General features: G+C 36.9%; 1 protein-coding gene across 1 annotated transcript in view; it reads right to left on the reverse strand.

The window, feature by feature from the left end:
- Positions 1 to 19,804, reverse strand: part of LOC136857539 (6-phosphofructo-2-kinase/fructose-2,6-bisphosphatase) — a 71,378-nt gene that overhangs the window by 17,403 nt on the left and 34,171 nt on the right. The window contains exons 6-8 of the mRNA XM_067136266.2: positions 16,613 to 16,716; positions 14,000 to 14,218; positions 9,151 to 9,385 (exon numbers count right to left, since the gene is read on the reverse strand). Of these exons, the coding sequence (XP_066992367.2) occupies positions 9,151 to 9,385; positions 14,000 to 14,218; positions 16,613 to 16,716 (558 nt within the window). The remainder of the gene's footprint in view (positions 1 to 9,150; positions 9,386 to 13,999; positions 14,219 to 16,612; positions 16,717 to 19,804) is intronic.

The raw sequence follows: 19,804 nt of genomic DNA on the forward strand, positions 1-19,804 counted from the left end.
TAGCCTAATATATTCGTAAATCTTTTAATTAATATTTTTCTAAGAATCAGGAACTCCCACTGCGCTCGTTGTCTGTGTGTTCCTCCATCTACCAGTCTGTTCTGAACTACATGGTGTTTGCTGGCTTTATGGGCTGCTTATCATGTGGTTCAGGGTCTGCCCAAACATGGTCTATTTCAGTGGTAATAGTTTCATTTAGAGATTTCCAGTGAGGAAAGCATCACAGATTTACTCTCTGAGAACAATTTGAAGAGATGAGTGAGGACCAATTCTTGTGATACTGGGAGAAATGTAAGAAATGGGCAACCATGTTTCTTTTTTTCTTTTTTGCTATTGGCTTTACGTCACACCGATACAGATAGGTCTTATGGCGACGATGGGACAGGAAAGGGTTAGGACTGGGAAGGAAGCGGCCGTGGCCTTAATTAAGGTACAGCCCCAGCATGTGCCTGGTGTGAAAATGGGAAACCACGGAAAACCATCTTCAGGGCTGCCGACAGTGGGCTTCGAACCCACTATCTCCCGAATGCTGGATACTGGCCGCACTTAAGCGACTACAGCTATCGAGCTCGATCAACCATGTTTCAAAAGAAAAACAGTCAGAAGATAGCAAGATATATAGTTGGGATAACAAAATCAAAACTCTGATAGATTACATTAAAACAAGTATACCTAAGGAAGACATTGGAAGCATCAAAGAAGAATGGGCATACTTTAAAACAGTCATGGTTGAGTCTGCAGAAAAGACCTGTGGAAGAGTATCAGGAAGGAAGAAAGATCAAGAAACGCCCTGGTTGAATGACAGGGTAAAAGATATACCAGTAGTGAAAAGGAAGAAACAAGCTTGGAAAAGATGGCTGAGAAACAGAACAACAGAATGCAAAACAGAATACAGGCACTGCACGAAGGAGTGCTCCAAGGTGGTTCAAGAAGTGAAAAAGAAATGCCGGCAAAAATTCACTGAATCTCTGCAAGAAGATACAACCGGAAACAAAAGTATCTTATTCCAGTGGGTTAAAAAGAAGAAAAACCCAGGTGAAGGTGCTAACTTCATTAAAAATGAACAGGAGGAAGTGATGACACAGAAGCAGGATATATTGTAGAGGTGGGGAAAATACTTTGAACAGCTTTACAATGTGCAAAACACCTTGGTACAAGGAGAAATCGAAGAACCAGATTTAGTGCAGATGGAAGATAAGGAAAAAGAGGTGTCCATGGCAGAGATTGAGTGGGCCACTAAAAGAATGAAACGAGGCAAGCCAGCTGGAATTGACGAGGTCACCATAGAAATGATAATAGCAGCAGGAGTAGTTGGTCTACAGTGGTTGTATAGACTCTTCAGAGTGCTATGGAGAGAAAAGACTGTTCCAAAAGAGTGGACGAAAGGGGTCATTATACCAATTTTCAAGAAAGGAGACAGGAAGTAATGTGAAAATTACAGAGGAGTGACACTGATACCTCATACAGCTAAGATCCTTGAAAGAATCTTGGATAGATGAATAAGAGACAGAGTAGAGGGAAAATTGGCAGAACATCAGTATGGATTTATATTGCCTCAAATGATGGAAACGTATTGGGAATATGGAAAGGACATGATAGTAACATTTCTAGATATTGAAAAGGCATATGACAGTGTCCCAAGTAATTTGGTATGGAAAACATTGACAGAGGCGCAGATGGTAATAGCAAAGCAAAATTGCAAAAGCTGTGTTAGAACCAAAGTGGGTCAAACTAAATAGTTCAGAGTTGAGACAGGCTTAAGACAGGGAAGTGTTTTGTCTCCTTTACTCTTCGATATCATCATGGATAGAATTCTACATAAATCAAGGAGAAGACGATGGACGAGCAAATCAAGTCTATGCTCTTTGCTGATGACATTGTAGTTTGGGGAGATAATGAAGAGGAAGTACAGACACAAGTTGATTTATGGAATGAGGAGATAAGAAATTTTGGAGTGAAAATTAGTACTGCAAAAAGTAAGACTTTGATCATGACAAGAGGTAACAGAAAATCCAGGGGAGTGATAAAAATAGGAAATGAACCTCTTGAAGTAGTGAAAATTTTTAAATATTTGGGCAACATGATATCACAAGATGGAAATTTGGATGGAGAAATTGATTTAAGAATACAGCAGTCTGCAAGTTTCTACCAGTGTGTGTGAGAGACATTGTATGGAACAAAGATGGACCAGTGAAGTGCAAGGAGGTTTTATGCTTGTCGTATTATAAACCTATACTGACCTATGCTTCAGTAGCCTGGATGTTAACTAAGCGGAACCAAATTAAGATACAAGCAGCTGAAATGAGCTTCTTGAGGAGCATACAGGGAAAGACAAGACGAGATAGAATACTAAATTAGGAAATAAGGAGAAGCATAGGAGTGCGTAAACTTCAGGAAGAGACTGATATAGCAAAGCTAAAATGGTTTGGACACATGATACAAATACCAGGGGAGAGAATACCAAAGAGAACATTCATGGATACAGAGGCTGGAAGGAGGCCTAGGGGATATCCTAGAATGAGATGGAAGAGCTCTGTTGTGGACTGTATTGCAAATAGAGGAGTCGATAGCAATAAAGTACCAGAAGAAGAATGGTGGAAAGATCGAGGAAGGTGGAGGGCTTTGGCACACTACCCTACCCAGAGAGAATCTGGAAAAGGGAATGGAAGAAGAAGAAGAAGAATAAGTGAGGCCCATAGCTTGTAGTGAAGGAATTAAAATCTGAGGTATCACTCTGCCCAGCTGCAAATGTTGCTTTGTAGGTTGTCTGCAGATGGGATTATAAAGAATAATTTAGTGAAAGGGAACAAATATGAAGATGAGCATATACTGGTACTGTAATTTTGCAACGGTACAATATTTCATGCAAACATCGGCATATTTCCATCAATATTACTGTAACATTAACAATCTTGTAATATAGAAAGCTGGTGCCATCAACAGACAGGAAAGAAATACAACCAAAACTGGTTAGGATGTTTCTGCAGTAATAAAAAAAAAAATATAACGTCATAAAGAGGGAGCGTGCTAAATAATGAAAAACAATTATGCTGTTAAATTCAAGGTCAGGGTTGAACATAAAAATAATTACGATGAAAACAAAGAAACAAGTGTTTACAATTATAATTAACTAGCAATTACCTGCGACTTCACTCACGTGGATTTCGTAATTTGATCAAAGTAATCGTTCCTCGGCATTGTACTAAGATATTATCTGAAAATTTCCTAAGTATAAAAACTCACCAAAAATTGAGTTTCATTTACCCCAGAAATTATTTGTAAACCATGTTTGTGGTATTACCTTTTGGGGCTAAGATGACCATGCGACATAGAACTGTAGCCTACATGTGAGAAACAGTCTTCTCTCAAGTCTAAAAAATAAATACATGTTTTTTAAAGGAGATTCCAAATACCTATTCCTACATCTGTAACATCTTCAGTTTTTAAGATATAAGTATCCTCATAAAAATAATTAAACTATTTTTCACTTCTTTTCACCCCCCATTAAGTGCCTTCTCTGAAAACAAGAAGGTACAGCACATGTTCCTGTATTTTCAAAGAACTTTCCAAATACCACGTTTCTTGTCTCTAACATGTTAAGTTTTTGACATATAATGTAGATATACCGGTACTCATTTTAAAAATTCTCCCACTTTTCCAATTCCTTTCAGCCCCTTAACTGGATTTTCCGAAAACAATCAATTACGTGTTTCATTATTTTTAAAGGAGATTCCAAATACCAGTTTTCATGTCTGTACATCTGTAACACCTTCAGTTTTTCAGATAAATATATACTCATAAAAATAAATTCAACTTCTTCACTTCTTTCCATACCTCTCTCGCCTTAAGTAGACTTTCAAAAACAAAAAAATACATGTTTCTTTATTTTGAAAGGAAATTGAAAATACCAACTTTCACATCTGTAACAGCTTCAGTTTTTAAGGTAAAGTATCCTCATAAACATATTTCAACTCCTTATTTACTTATTTTCAACCCCACACACCTTATGTAGATTTTACGAAAAAAAAAAAAAAGCGTGTTTATTTTTAAAGGAGATTCCAAATACTAATTTTCACGTCTGTAACATCTTCATTTTTGAGATATAAGTATCCTCATAAACGTAATTCAACTCCTTTTTCATCCCCCCCCTTCCTGCCCGTTAAGCTGATTCCCCCCCTCCCCAAAAGTGCGTGTTAATTTTTACGTCTATAACATCTTTAGTTTTTGAGGTATGTATCCTCATACAAAGAATTCAACTAATTTTTCAATTCACCCCCTTAAGTTGATTTTCCGAAGACAAAAGAACACATGTTTCTTTACTTTGAAAGAAGATTCCAAATACAAATGTTCATGCCTCTAATATCTTGAGTTTTTGAGGTATAAGTATCCTCATAAAAAAAGAATTCAAATCCTTTTTCACCCCAGCCCATTAAGTTGACTCCCCCCTTGAAACAATGCGTGTTTCTTTATTTTTAAAGAAGATTCCAAATACAAATTTTCACGTGTGTAACATCTTTAGTTTCTGAAATATAAGTATCCTCATACAAAGAATTCAACTAATTTTTTCAATTAATTCACCCCTCTTAAGTGGATTTTCCAAAGACAAAAGATTGTTTCTTTACTTTGAATGAAAATTAAAAATACAAATGTTTATGTCTGTAACATCTTCAGTTTTTGAGTTATAAGTATCCTCATGAAAAGAATTCAACTCCTTTTTACTCCACCCCACCCATTAAGTTTCACCCCACCCCAAAAAATATGCGTGTTTCTTTATTTTTCAAGGAGATTCCTAATACCAATTTCCACGTCTGTAACCTTCAGTTTTCAGATATAAGTTTCTCCAGAAAAAGAATTCAAATTTTTTCACTTCCTTTCACACTACCCACTTAAGTGAATTTTCCAAAAAATAAACAGTACCCGTTTCTTTAAAAGAGCTTCCAAATATGAATATCACGACTGTAACATCTTCAGTTTTTGAGATATATGTATCCTCGTAAAAGGAATTCATCCCCGTTTTTATCCCCCCCTACCGAGTTGATTCCCCCCTTTAAATGTGTATGTCTTTTTTTTTAAAGGAGATTCTAAATACCAGTTTTCACGTTTGTAACATCTTTAGATTTTTTGGTACATATTCATACAAATAATTCAACTAATTTTTCAATTCTTTCACCCCCGTCCCTGTTAAGGGTTTTCCGTAAACAAAAGCATATGTGTTTCCTTACTTTTAAAGGAGATTCCAAATACCAATTTTCACGTCTGCAACATGTTAAGTTTTTGAGATATACTGTAGATAAGCTAATTTTAAAAATTCACCCCTTTTTCAGTTCCCCATAAGTGGATTTTCCAAAAAAAAATATGTATGTTTCTTTACTTTTACAGGAAATTCCAAATACCAGTTTTCAAATCTGTAATATGTTACCTGTCTGAGATAATTTGCAGATATAGTCTTTTTAAAAATTCACCCCGTTTGTCACTCCTGTTCACCCCCTATTCATCAGATTATCCAAAAATCCAAAGATACGTTTTCTTTATTTTCAAAGGCGATTCCAAATGCCACTTTTCATGTCTGTAACATCTTCAGTTTCTGAGTTACAAGTCTCTTCATAAAAGGTGTTCAACCTCTTTTCTTCCATTTTTCACCCCCCCTTAATGGGATTTTCTGAAAAGAAAAAGAAAAAATACGTGTTCCTTTATTTTTAAAGGAGATTTCAAATACCAATTTTACATCTGTAAACTTTTAATTTTTGAGATACAGTAATCCTCATTTTAAAAATGCACCCCCGTTTTCACCCCCTTAGCGCCGGAATATCCAAAAATCCTCCCTTAGTGAGCACCTACACCCTATTATAAATGTATCCCCAAAATTTCATTTCTTTATATCCAGTAGTTTTGGCTCGGCGATGATGAATCAGGCAGTCAGTCAGTCAGGACATGTTATTTTATATATATATAGATGAAATAAATAAACAATACATTTTATGAACACCAATATAGTAAAACATCAAGGAAAAATGTTCTTTGAAGCGCGAATTATACACGCTGTTTACAATTATGTTTAAAGTTACGGTATTTTTTTTTTTTTTTTTTTTTTTGCTAGTGGCTTTTTTTACATCGCACCAGCACAGATAGGTCTTCAAATAATAACAATAAGTTAATTTATTAATTTGGCCACCTAATCAATACAATAAATCTTGTCTTTATTAAATTACATTGACAAGTTAATTAAAATGGTACATGTTTCGCCTTACATACAGGCATCGTCAGCCATGGGTTTAACCTTGAAATAAAATCAGGCACCTGATTTACATATACATAAAATAAAACTAATTTATAAAAAGCCTTGAGGAGACTTGAAGAAAGAAAAAAAAAAAGACTAACATATGGTAAAGACTAGTAAAATGTTGGTTTTAAAGATACTGCTATAAGTGAGAAGTTGACATTTGGTGAAAGTATTTGCAATATTGACATTGGAAGACTACTATTGTAAGTAAAATGAATAAAGCAACAGTTTGTTATAGACAAGTGGTAAAACTGCTATAAAACGAGTTGACCGACTAGTGGTTAGAACTAGATAATGTCAAGAATGACGATCAAAATCATATTTTTAAAAACATAATGTTGAATAAAATTATGTTGACAGATGGTCAAGTGACCTGTAATTATTTGTTTACGTAAGATAAAAGTCAATAGCATATGGTGAAGTGTGGTTCACTTTGATGAAGTACGAGGTTGTAGTTGAAGGTTAATATACGATGGTTATATTAGACCTTTATGGACCATCTCATTTGATACGATGCTAAAACGTTAAGAATATGGGTTTGTTGAATGCTGGTCGAAAAGGTGATGTGACAGTTGAATGTAGCTAGCGTGTTGAATGTTGGATCAGAAGTAGAATCTGTAAAAGGAAACCAGAAGTGTGGTGTTAATTGTATGAAAAAAATCATAATAAACATTTTTAGGTGGAATTCGTGTACACTTACCATTTGACGATGGTGAGGGTAACTTGTTATGTTATGAGCTGAAAGTTATTGACGACTATCGAGCTCTTACTACGAGTGTTATAGCTGCAGGTTTGTATTGGAGAGGGATCTGTTTGCGAAGGCATGATTATGGGCTTGTTTGTAGTACTTGGAGGGGAGCTACTATCGGTAGGGGAAAAAGAGGAAAGTGTATTGCTGCGCGTATTGTAGTGGTAGGATGCAAGCTCACAGCCGCGCGCTCCCAACCGCACGGCCAACTCACCCAGTAAAGTTATCATAGGAATGTCCAACATGTAGGTGATTTACACATGTTTCATGTGTGGATTAGCATCCACTTTCTCAATAAACTTTAATTTTTCATCATTTTTAAACGGTCTAGCTTTCTTCTTCCTACCGAGCTTGATAGCTGCAGTCGCTTAAGTGTGGCCAGTATCCAGTATTCGGGAGATAGTGGATTCGAACCCCACTGTCGGCAGCCCTGAAGATGGTTTTCCATGGTTTCACATTTTCACACCAGGTAAATGCTGGGGCTGTACCTTAATTAAGGCCACAGCCACTTCCTTCTCACTCCTAGCCCGTTCCTGTCTCATCATTGCCATAAGACCTATGTGTGTCGGTGTGATGTAAAGCAAAAAAAGAATTCTTCTTCTCCATAACTAAATGTCCTGCAAACCACTAAGCGTAAGTACAAGTAGGCCTAATTTATGTACGTTGTTACACAATTCACTTACGAACGCAAAATTAAGCACCAACACGTCAGCTGTAAGTACACTGAGCCTAATTTGCGTACGTTGTTAAACAATTAACTTATGGACATAAAATTAAACATCAACACGTCAGACGAGTTACTAGTGCGCGGTCCAACCAAACGTAACAAAGATTGACTTGGGACTGACATTCCCTGCAGCTGTAGGCCGACATGCAACCGCCCTTCAGGGCCGTGAAATTAAGTTCTCTACCAAATCCATACCTAGGCCAGTTGTCGCTGAACCGTCATGCACGCAACATGGCCGGGAACGTTAATTTAAATTTCTTATGGTGGGAGTTACGAACGAACTAAAGAGTGACGTAAATGTGTTATCCAGGGTTTTTTTTAGCATGCATTTAGTGGGGCATGGCCTGGGACTTTGGAATAATAGCATAATAACCAGGGAAACATGCTAGAGGGGGACATCTTAACCAGTTTCGACTGAATCTCAGTTTACTGCAGCAATTTACGAGGCGTTGTTTTTAAGTAAGGGTCATTTGAAAATAACTACACAACGAAGGACTATTTTCAAACACCACATTTATCTGCAGATTCTACATACTTTACTCTATTTCTCAACATAGCTGCCAAGTTCGTTTAAACACTTATCATACCTTACAACTAAGTTTTGAATACTCTTTTCATTGAAACTTGTCACCTGCTCCAATAAACAAGAGATCTTGATCTTGTGCTAGGACAGAGTCTGTTTGGCCTGCATCTTTACAGGCGAATGTGTGTGTCTCCATTCAATGCTCTGTTGCTCCGATTTGGGTGTGATATCCGAAACTCATGTTTTGCCTCCCGTTACGATCTGACTCAACATGTCGTCACTTTCTTCGGCATAACGAGTCAAAAATGTCATCGAATACTGAAATCTTTACAAAAACAAAAGATTTGAGTGTTCAATGAAGTTCAATGTAGTTTTTGACTCGTTATGTTGAAGAAGGTGACAACATGTTGAGTCAGATTGTAACGGGAGGCAAAACATGGGTTCCGCATATCACGCCCGAATCAAAGTAACAAAGTATGGAATGGAGAGACACACATTCGCCTGTAAAGGTGAAGGCCAAACAGGCTCTGTCCCAGCGCAAGATCAAGATCTCTTGGTTATCGGAACAGGCGGCAAGTTTCTATGAAGAGGGTATTCAAAACTTAGTTGTAAGGTATGATAAGTGTTTAAACGAACTTGCGGCTATGTTGAAAAATAGAGTAAAGTGTGTAGAATCTGCAAATAAATGTGGTGTTTGAAAATAGTCTTTCGTTGTGTAGTTATTTTCAAATGACCCTTACTTAAAAAACACTCCTCGTAATTCTGCTCCTCTATCTCTTATAATCTTACGTACAGATTGCTTTACCTAGTACACAAATCACTAGTTTCAGACTTAAACAGAGATTATATAATTAACATGCAAATCAACTCACCAGGTTGCTTGTTGAGGAAGTAGCCCAGAATACAGCGTAGGATTGCCTGATGACTTATCACAAGAACATTGTTCTCGTGCTCCAAGTCTAGAAGAACCGGCTCAATTCGTGTCATGATGTCCACGTAGGATTCTCCCCAAGGATACCGGTACCTCAGCTTGTCCTGGTCACGCCATGCGAACTCCTGAGGAAATTTCTCTTGCATCTCCTCGTAGCTCAGCCCCTCGCACACACCCTGCACATAACAGGCCTACTGTGAAGCCTAGAGATATGCAGGGCTCGGAATGCCTGGACAATGGCACTAACATTAACTTCGTATTACATGTAGGGGAGAAAACATTTAGGCCTGGACTGAAGTTCTCAAACTACAAACCAGTGGAACTGGAACAAGATGTCCTACTTGTCCAAGTATAACCAGTTAGTGTAACTATAACCTTGCGTGCAATCAGACAATGAGTCCATTTTTGAAATCGTAGGATTTTATACCTGAAGATCACAGAAATATTACTACTCGTAGTGTATCCCATGCACTCTACATTTCAGGACTCATCTTTGGCAACATCAAGTCACAAGTGCACTGAACCCAGGACCCTTTCCCAACTGCTAATATGGAAAGAAGAACTATTTAAGACCTAGATACCCCCAAATAAGGGTCCGCACTGAAAACGACACATAAAACACCACAAGAGATCCCAGGTGCACAACAGAACACGGGAAAAAGGAGAGGTCCGAAGAACTTCGACCAAGGACGACATGAAAGAAGTCGTAGTTTAAACCTGCTGAAATCTTATCTAGGAAGAAAATCTAACTACTAAATGATGAACAAATTAAAAGAAACAGGGGTTTATTTTTTTAAATATGAAAGAAAAACCTAGTTCATTCAAACTCACAAATACTCAGAATCAAAATAGAACAGGGAGCAGACTTACAGCTTTTGACATAAATTGCCATTGGATCATGGCCTCAAGCGGTCTTTTAAAACCATCAAATAATTCTCACCTGCACGAGATATCATCAAACCAAATCTGCTTGCCATCACACACATATCAGGAACAGCTACACACTCGTATAATCATGATAATAGCAAAGCAAAATTATTCACAATCAATTACTGAAGTGTGAATTCGTGTTCTATATTCCAGCACACATGGAAGATATTACCACAACAAAAGCCGCATCCTGTGACAGTCTCCGAGATAACCGTTGCGTCACCAGATAAGAACAACAATGCCCTCGACAGTTGGATCAATCACAAAACAAAAACGGGATTGTCTGCTCACAGACAACAACCAATAAGATGAAGGCTGCAACAATAACATTTAGGGAAGCGTGCACTAATGAATTTCTCTATGGCACCTCGCAGTGGGGTCAATCATAGGCCTTACCATTCATAGCGACTCAATCACAACCGTGAGCTTGAATTCAAAATATGACATAGGTGCAGCCCAAAATGCTCTCGTAAATGTTCAAGAGATACAACATGACGGTAGCCCACAGACATTACGCCAAAAAAAAAAAGCACTTCCACTGTAGAAAAGTTGAAGTCAAAGTTTATTCCACAATTCTAATCTCTATCATATCACCCCTAAAGGAAAAGCAATCCTTAATCAAGGCACAAGACAGAGATAATTAAACAAGTAGGTTTTTTGCCAAAATCGCAGAATACTCCCTGGCTAGGAGAGAGAAATAAAACGCTGAAGACCAAGGCCCGTAACAAACAAACACCACATACCCATTCAACCAATATAAACCGGACGATGCCCCATTATAAAGGAGAGTTTTAGGTCAAAGAGGTCACATCATTTTAAAAAAATACTCGCATACATGAACATAAACTACCAAAAACAAGGCCAGAATAAAGGACGTAGAATCAAAATATTAACACGAATAAACATGATTATGCCAGACACCACTGAGAAGCACAATAATAAGTAACAAGAATTAAACACAACATTAGGACATTACCTGTATAGCAAGGTGCATAAAACCAAAGAAAATGGGCCTATAAAGGTGGTTATCCCCATCAGGAAGTTTTAAACCAGTGATATAAGTTAAAATAGACTCAAAGGCCACAAAGCTGATCGATGCTTCCATCTTCATTACTCCGAGGAAAACAAAATGAAAACAGATCGCGAACGAGTATGTTTGCTGTTATCTCACGGATGGTACAGTGTTTAAATTACATGAATACAAACAAGGAAGACAATTAGAAAACAAATAAGGTATGACCATGAATCCATTGAAATTGAGCCTAAACCACAGAAAAATATAAACATGTTAACTGAGGAATGGCTCCCAAGTCTGCAGTCATAACCAAGACTCAACTGAAATATGAGAATATGTTCAGCTCTTTGTTGAAGGATATAAATACAAATGAATAAACATAAGGGCTGGGAAATGTGCAGTTTATCAAGAACTAAGCATTCAGTAGTTGCTTTATTGGTACTGGACCTAGAGCAGATTTTGCTAGGACTTCTTTGCCTTGGGTGTTATTCAGAGAAATACAAGATAAAATGAAAATGAATACTGTATTCAAAGCATATATCAGAAGCTGAATATATGTTTTTCTATCACAAAGGACATACAAAACACAACAACAATAACTATAGGACACCTTCAAGAAAAAAAGTCAAGAAGATGAAAACAACTTTTGATCTGCAGACACAGTTCTTTCACAAGGAGGAAATTAATCACAGGAATGGCATTTCATTGAGAACTGCTGTAATAAAACACTTAGCTGGATGGGACAAGATTCTTTTAGGTGCAAGCGACCAAAATCTATTTCTCGAATAAGTGTCCATGCCATACCCAAAACTGTAAAAATCCCAAACTTCTTCAGCAATTGTACTAAAAGTAGTACGAGACAAAAAGGATTGGAAATGACTACTTTTTCTGCTACTTTTTTGTATTCAATGTGCACTAATCAAATAATTGATAGTCACTTTGCTTTATCTATCTTTCAACTTAAAAACCAAGTTTTGTAACATTATATAAAATTGTGTGGTGTGACAGGCAAAAGTGTAAATAAACCTATTTTTGACTTTACTTTGCCTAATCTGAAAAATACGAAGTATGGAACAGAAATTGAAATGTTCACAAACAGCCAAAAAGACAATTTTATTATCGGCACACTTTATCTTGGTGCATTTACACCCTAGTGCTGAATCGGTCGACCTCGGCAATCTTCGAGATTCGTACTGGCAACCTTTGGAACACAAACTATGAATCGCTTAAGCATCGTAGTGCAACATCTCACGTACACTTTACGTACTAGTACTGTTGTTGTTTACACAGCAAAGCCAAACTATAGAATTCATGCTAGGAACAAGATTCGCATCGAGAAATGTTATATAATGTTAAACTTCATATCGATCTATCACATTCTCGATTCAATTCAGATTTCATTTTCATTCAGTTGGCAGCACTATCGGAGCCGGGACAGCTCCCTCCTTACTCCTCACCCCCGTACACAAATGCACCAAGATAAAGTGTGCCGATAATATACACACTGAGTTTCGTCACTAAGATGGTATTACTTTTAATGCTTTTAAATTGTAATTACAAGAAAATAGTTGCAAGATATTTCTAATATATTAAAAATTATCTTTACAATTCATACTCAGAAGTGTTCTAAGTGTGATTTATTACATACATACTAAAAAAAGTAGTGAACAAATTGCTCTTAATAAGGTGTTGCACATTATTTTCATAACAAATGCAAGAGTTTCAGTTGCTATCAGAATAAATATACAAGTACAAATAAAATTTCATAGTGTTATATGCTGGGCTAAGAAATCCTGTGGGGGCAGGAAATAGGGAAATATTGCTTTGAAAGGCAAATATTGGCTGTGTGCACTGGAAGCAGCCAGGAAAAAATGAAGTGAAACTGCAGATTCTAATTCTGATCTATGTGAGGTAAGTCTGATGTTTTGTTTCATTCCCAACATTCCACCACCCAGGGTTGTTTAGGCCAGCACATGACGGTACAACCTCAGATATGACAACAGGTAGTGGTGGTGATTCATTTAAGGGTAGAATGCAATTACTATCTGAAGGCACAAAACCTTAGTTGTGCACTAAATGAGTTTTGTATGGGGACGAGTCCACATGCTGCAGCATGAGTGAGAGGGGAAGAATGTTCGCTTCGCTAGTTGCTACTAAAGTGTTCACATTGGCTCCTGGCAACTGTTTAATGTTTGCTCCCAGTACCACAGCAGAACCCTCCTTCCCCTCCAAGTTTGGAGCTTTGCGCAGGTTTGTGCTATCAGACAGTAATTGCGCACTAAAAGAGGATTATCAGCTTCTCTTTACAAATACAGTGGTAATTAGAAAGTAATGAATCCATTTCAGTGTTAGAGCAATACAGTACCTTATTACCTACATAACTATGACTATGCCTCAAATGGATGGAATTATGGGAAAAGGCTGATTTCCCAGTTCAGTTAATAGATCTGGGAAGACTTGCAAATGTATCAGAAACAATGTGAGGGCTTCCATTCTCTTGGAAAAGAGCCCTTTCTGGACATGTGAAGAAAGATTAAATTCAAGGCCTTCCTGCTTCTTGCCTATCTTTTGCCCATACCCTCCTTTATGAAAGGGTTGGACCCCTCCCTGTTTCTCTTATGATAAGAATTAAGAGGAGATGGTTGCCCAATTTGACTTTATCTTAAAACAATAATCACCACCATCAACACATCATCATTAAATATGGCAGAGTCCCTCTGAATGGAGCTCTGGTACCAGTTTCTCTCTTATGGAATAATTAATTAGGAGCATCATTGAATGAATTGCAATTTCAAAACAATCACATTTCTGAGCATGATAGTGTAAAATAAAACGTGATTCTTACCGCATCAAGCTCGTTTAATGCTGCCAAGTGTTCAGTAGGGGCGTTGATATTGGCAGCTGTTTGTTTTGTGCGTCTCAGCTGACTTGTCCATACTTCCAGGTCAGGAATAGCAGCATCGTTGATGTGTCGGGCCAAGGACAGACCATACAAACGCCCTCTAGGAGAGAGGTCAGTATCTCCTCCTATGCGACCCAATACATTATACTCACTCTCTCCATGCTAGAAACAAAAATTATAAGAAGAAAATTAGTTAAAATGTGTTTTTGGGTGTTAGAACATTGAACCGTACACTATATAAGAACACATGGCAACTATGTTTGTTGAGCTTTCGCGTGCATGAGTGGACAGCTGATAGTTACACTACCATTTAATAATAGATTTTTGACCGAATGTCAAATAATATCTACAAAGTTTCACGCTGAACCAAAAGATGGCAGTAAAATATAGCATTGTGTATTTTGTCGGCTAAGAGACGGCAGATGAGCGGTGAGCGATAAAATGTCATGTCGGGCCTTGCTCGACATGCGACCGGAACGGGAATGTCGTAATGTCGGGCCTCACCCGACAGACGAGGGGTAAGTGTTAATGGATCATGATGATTTTGAATAACTAACAAGCTAATGCAAAGTTTCATTGAATTCTGAAAACTGAACTTGAAAAACATTCACCGGCATTCACTCTTTCTCCTATCAGGATTTTGCATGAGATATTTTTAAGAAAAATTTCATTTTAACATATTCTGACTGTAATAATGTATTATGACCAGGAAGGGTCGGCTCTCAAACAGTACTAGTAGACCCTGTTGCAGAAGTCAGTGCATCAAGCAAAACTGACTAAAACTTAAAATACTAAGAACTACAAAATAACAATGCTTAATACAAAAATAAGAAAAACAATACCTAAGAAAGTATTACTGTATTAACGTGAGGTTTTCCCTTACCGTAAATTAATCTCACGTCATCAGTTTCACACGCAATCACTCATTCCACTTGCACAAATACCATGCTAAAAGCACTTGGATGGAAATGCTGGTAAGAAGTTTTAAATCTACTTTTTGATGCAGATCCTTGATGTCTTTGGGGAGAACATTCCGCCATGCTAAGGCAGTGACAGTGAATGATCGATGACATATGGCTGTTTGGTAGATGGGTATTATGGAGTTGTAAAGAACCAAGATGACAAAAATTACTGGGAAGTTAAGTAGGAATGTCTTCAGAAAACATCTGGTACACAAGAGTAGGTGAATGCAGTTTAAATCTGTAATCTAGTCGTAGCCAAGATAGCTGTTTGTAGAAGAGAGAAACTCGAGTATCATACCATAAATCCATAGCGTATCTGAGTGCATTGTAGTTTCAAACTTAATGTATTTGTTATATCAGTTAAAACTACACCACAGTAATCTGCAATAATGCAAAATAATATTGAATGAACATGCTGAATTTTTAGTGATTGAAGAAATATATTTCTAAACCGTTTTAAGAGCTGTAAGCTACAATACACTCTTTTTTTAATGTCTGTAACTTGCACTGACCAGTTCAGAGCTTTCTTAATAATAATTCCTGATTTGAAATAAGGTACAACAGTATTATATAAGATTATGGGAGGAATATAATTTTGTTTTAAAATGTGCAGATTGATTTGGCTTGCATCTTATGGGCATTTAATTAAAGTGTTTCTAACTGCAGGGTAATTAACCTCTCAAGCCGATGCTTAAATGGTGTGACTACTAGCCTATAGGCAGTAATTAAATTGCCTAGCTGAGTAACATTTTGCTCGTTATCAGAAAATAACACATATTTCTAAAACTATACAAGTTAGTGCTTCGAAATTTTCAGGGTAATGTACCACAGGTGCATTTAGTCTCTCCATAGTGACTGATGGCCACAGCTTGCATTTTCAATTTCACTACCTGACAATCGATATGACAACCTAGCCACAGTTCACGGTACTTCCCTAACAAATGTAATATCCATTTCGAGCTTCGATATCTCTTACACAAAGTTCAAATTTCTTCCTACAAATTGGAGAAAAGAACAATGAATTCAGAATCCACAGATTTTAAATTATCCTCAATAGATGGCACAAACCGTAAGTTTAAAAATACTTTGGCAAAGCATAATTATCGACAGGCCGATGTTCATTTGTCATGAATCAATATAATTCGTAAAATCATGGCTTATAGATCACACTGATGTAAAAAGCCTCCATTATATCTCAATAGATGATGCATTCGAGCAGTTTTTTACACAGTATTGCACTTTGTGTATCCCTGTATAGTCTGCCGCCTTAATGAAAGTGAGACGCTCATGTATTCGTGCATGGTTTACCGTGCAAAGGAGTTAATTAGCTCAAGATCAGCATTAACATTACATACTGCTTGATGTATATTTTTAAGTCTAGTATAGTAACAGATCTGCAAATCATCAACATAGATGATACTTGCAGTGTTCAGAACAGTCAGTTATATATAAAGTGAACACAACAGGACCCAGGACTGACCTTTGCAGGACATTACGATCTTTTCTTCACCACAATGGTTGATTATTATTTTCAACAAACTTTACTGTTATTGTTTATAAAGTGTTACTTAGAATAATCAGACACACAACTTACCCTGGAGAAGTAGAGTGTCTTTGGTGAAGGCTTGAAATTTGAGAGAAATGTTAACACTTTTCCTTCAATATAGCCAGTCACGTTGTGAGTAGAAATGCTTTCTCCTGAAAAGAAAATGAAAAAAACTTCCTTTTAAAATACATATTCAAAACTACATACTCTTAAACCAATTTTGCTTTTTAAGACAACCACTATCACTCACAAACCAAGCACAGATGATTTTCCATTATCAGTTTTTTACCCAGATAATACTTCGACAAATGTATATTCTTCTTCTTGCCTTGCCATCTCTTATCAAAGGTTGACAATCATTATAGCTATTCTAGTCTCTGAGTCTGCCATATTTGAATAGCGACATTGTGACATCGTGCTCATCTCAAACCATGTTGAACAGAAACTAGTAAGCAGATTTCAACAAAACTCTTTCCAGGTGAAAGCAAAGAAAAGCAAAACTTGCCTCCTGTAAATGTGAGATTACGACACTACCACACTAACCTAAAATAAGAATATGCATGGCGTAGCAAAGGAGTAGTATTCCATCTGCCATTCCTTAAGTCCTGAGATTAATTGATTCTTGTTTATGTCCAATATTTTGTTCCCCACTACCTTAACTATTTTGAAAAACTATATTATCAATAAGCTATAGAAAAACAAGAAATCATATTGTGCTTAAAACATAGCTGCAGATTTCCAAGTTATTTTCCCATGTTTTCATATGCCCATTGAGTAATTTTATTCACCCCCTTTCAACATAATTTATTTATAATTTCTGAGCACTTCCATATACAGCAGTTTCTGAAGTTGGCTTGCTATATAATGACTCTTTGAGCTGTAGTTGATTAAATGATCGTTTCAAATAGGCAATGATACTTTCTTCATCAGAGGCATTATTCAGATTCTAGAAACTGCTACATGATGATGAAGACGTTGGTGCCACTGGGGGGAGGAACAAATAAACTAAAAACTGAAGTTCAAAATATTTTATTCTTAAAGGCATTATAAACCCATAGAAATATCTGTATTTCTTCTAATAAATTGTTCAGTCTACATTCTATCAGAGAAATAATGCAATGAAAAGTTTAAATAAACAACAAATTTAGTATGGATTTCAGTTTAAATAGGTTCAGATATTGTTCTTCTTATTCCAGATCTAGATATAAATATCAAAAATTGCCAATGAAAAACTATTTATATCTGTAAGTATACAATTAGGCCCCAAATAGGGTTATAATGAGAGGGAATGAGCCTTGCTAACAGCACCTCTGAAGAACTGATATTAATTACTTGGAGAGTCAAATTTGTTTCTAACTGCATCTGCCTCTTCTTGAAATCACAACATTGAAAAACTGCTGAACACTACACTTCCTTCCCTCGGTCTATGAATTTCTTTAAAATCAAGGAAAAGTAATAAAGAAATCGTTACCATAAAGACCTATCTGTGTCAGTGTGACATAAAACAAATAGAAAAAAAAATGTATTATAGAAAGTACACAAAACAAGTACCAAATATACACCTTAAAACACTGTATTTACTCGTGTATTAGACCCCCTCCACCTCCACTGGCTTTTTGAGACAAAGAAAATGAAAAAATAAATCTTGCATACAAGACCCCCAATGTAATTCATCAGAGAAGAACAACGATTCCGCTCTGAAGCGGGTACAAATCTTATTGCAGCTCTGATGACATCGCACAAATTTGTGAATAGTTTCGTCTGTACGACCCACGCAATGAAAACAAGCGTCAAAGTCCTGTGGTTCATTGGTGTTTCGTAGTTAAGAAATATCTGCTTGCAAAGCGTAGGCCTACTGCAGCTCTGATGATGTCGCACAAATAGGTGAATAGTTTTGTAGTTAAGAATGTCCGCCGGCGTAATGGTTAGCACAATTAGTTCGATTCCCAGTACCGTACTGCCAGAGATTTACGAATTTTAGGAAGGTTGATATGCGGTAAAAATGGTACATGAACTCCCCTCCACTAAAAAGCTAAAAAAGCTGCACCAGCTCGGGATGACGAAACGAGTTTACTTTAGTTGAGAAATATTCACGGTTGTTTCTAATAATACACCATGTAAGATCATTAACAAAGTGATCGTTTAATATTTTGTAACTCGAGCCAATATACTGTAGGTATTATTTTTGGAGAGAAGTAAGCTTAAAACATGATAAAAACTATCCAATTATAATAACTGGTTTACTCGCCAATGTACCTAGCAAAGAATAATATACTGATTTTGTCCCCTCACTTACTTTGAACAATTTTCGGAGACGCCAAACTAAACATACTTGGGCATGCGTTAATAAAACAATGGAGACAACAAACATATGAAATTAAACGTTATGATATCCATAAATGCAGCAAACTTTCCTGTTATTTATTTTTATTCTTTCCGGCGTGGAACTTGGCACTATCCGGGCAACAGCATACCTAACCTAAACAATGCGGTCTCCTTTATCTCATTTACAGCTGTTTAGGTAAATCCTGATGTGATAAATGTAGAGAACAAACATGAAATATACTTAAAAATAAGGTTCTGGCTTTCAACAGCCGCCGTTATCAAAAGAATGCTTCCAGTCACTATGTATTACATTCAGAATTACAACTCGTAACATACGCTAGTTATCAGCTGGTAGTTAGGCACACTTTATACAGCATGGCTTTCTTCGGACGGAGTGGCTTCTGCTACACGTACACCAACTGGGAATCATCATCATCATCATCATCATCATCATAATACAGTTCCAGTTTCCTGGATACTGTTAATGAGCCTCTTTCACTTCTTCCTGTCCATATACAACTTGTCATGGAGAACATCATCCACTGTCCATCCTCTGGCAACTAGATCAACCTTGATCATGTCCCACCATTGGGTTTTAGGTCTTCCTGCAAGTCTTTTTCCCCTTCACCTGTCTTTCCAAATTTATTCTGGCTGTTCTTGCAGGCTCCATCCTCATCACTTGCCCGTGCCACCGTAGTCTGGACGTGCCGATTCTGTCTAACAGGGATATCTTTATTCCAGCTTCTTTCCTCACCTCCTCAATTTTTAACTTTTCCATCTTGGTCTTCTGGATAGTGGATCTAAGAAATTTCATCTCTGATGCTTACAGTCTTGATGAATCTCTTTTTGTGAGGGTGCACACTCAATACCATAGGTCAATATTGGTATGAAATAGCTGTTAAACATTATCAGTTT

This window comes from Anabrus simplex, chromosome 1, assembly GCF_040414725.1.
Source record: "Anabrus simplex isolate iqAnaSimp1 chromosome 1, ASM4041472v1, whole genome shotgun sequence".
NCBI lineage: Eukaryota > Metazoa > Arthropoda > Insecta > Orthoptera > Tettigoniidae > Anabrus > Anabrus simplex.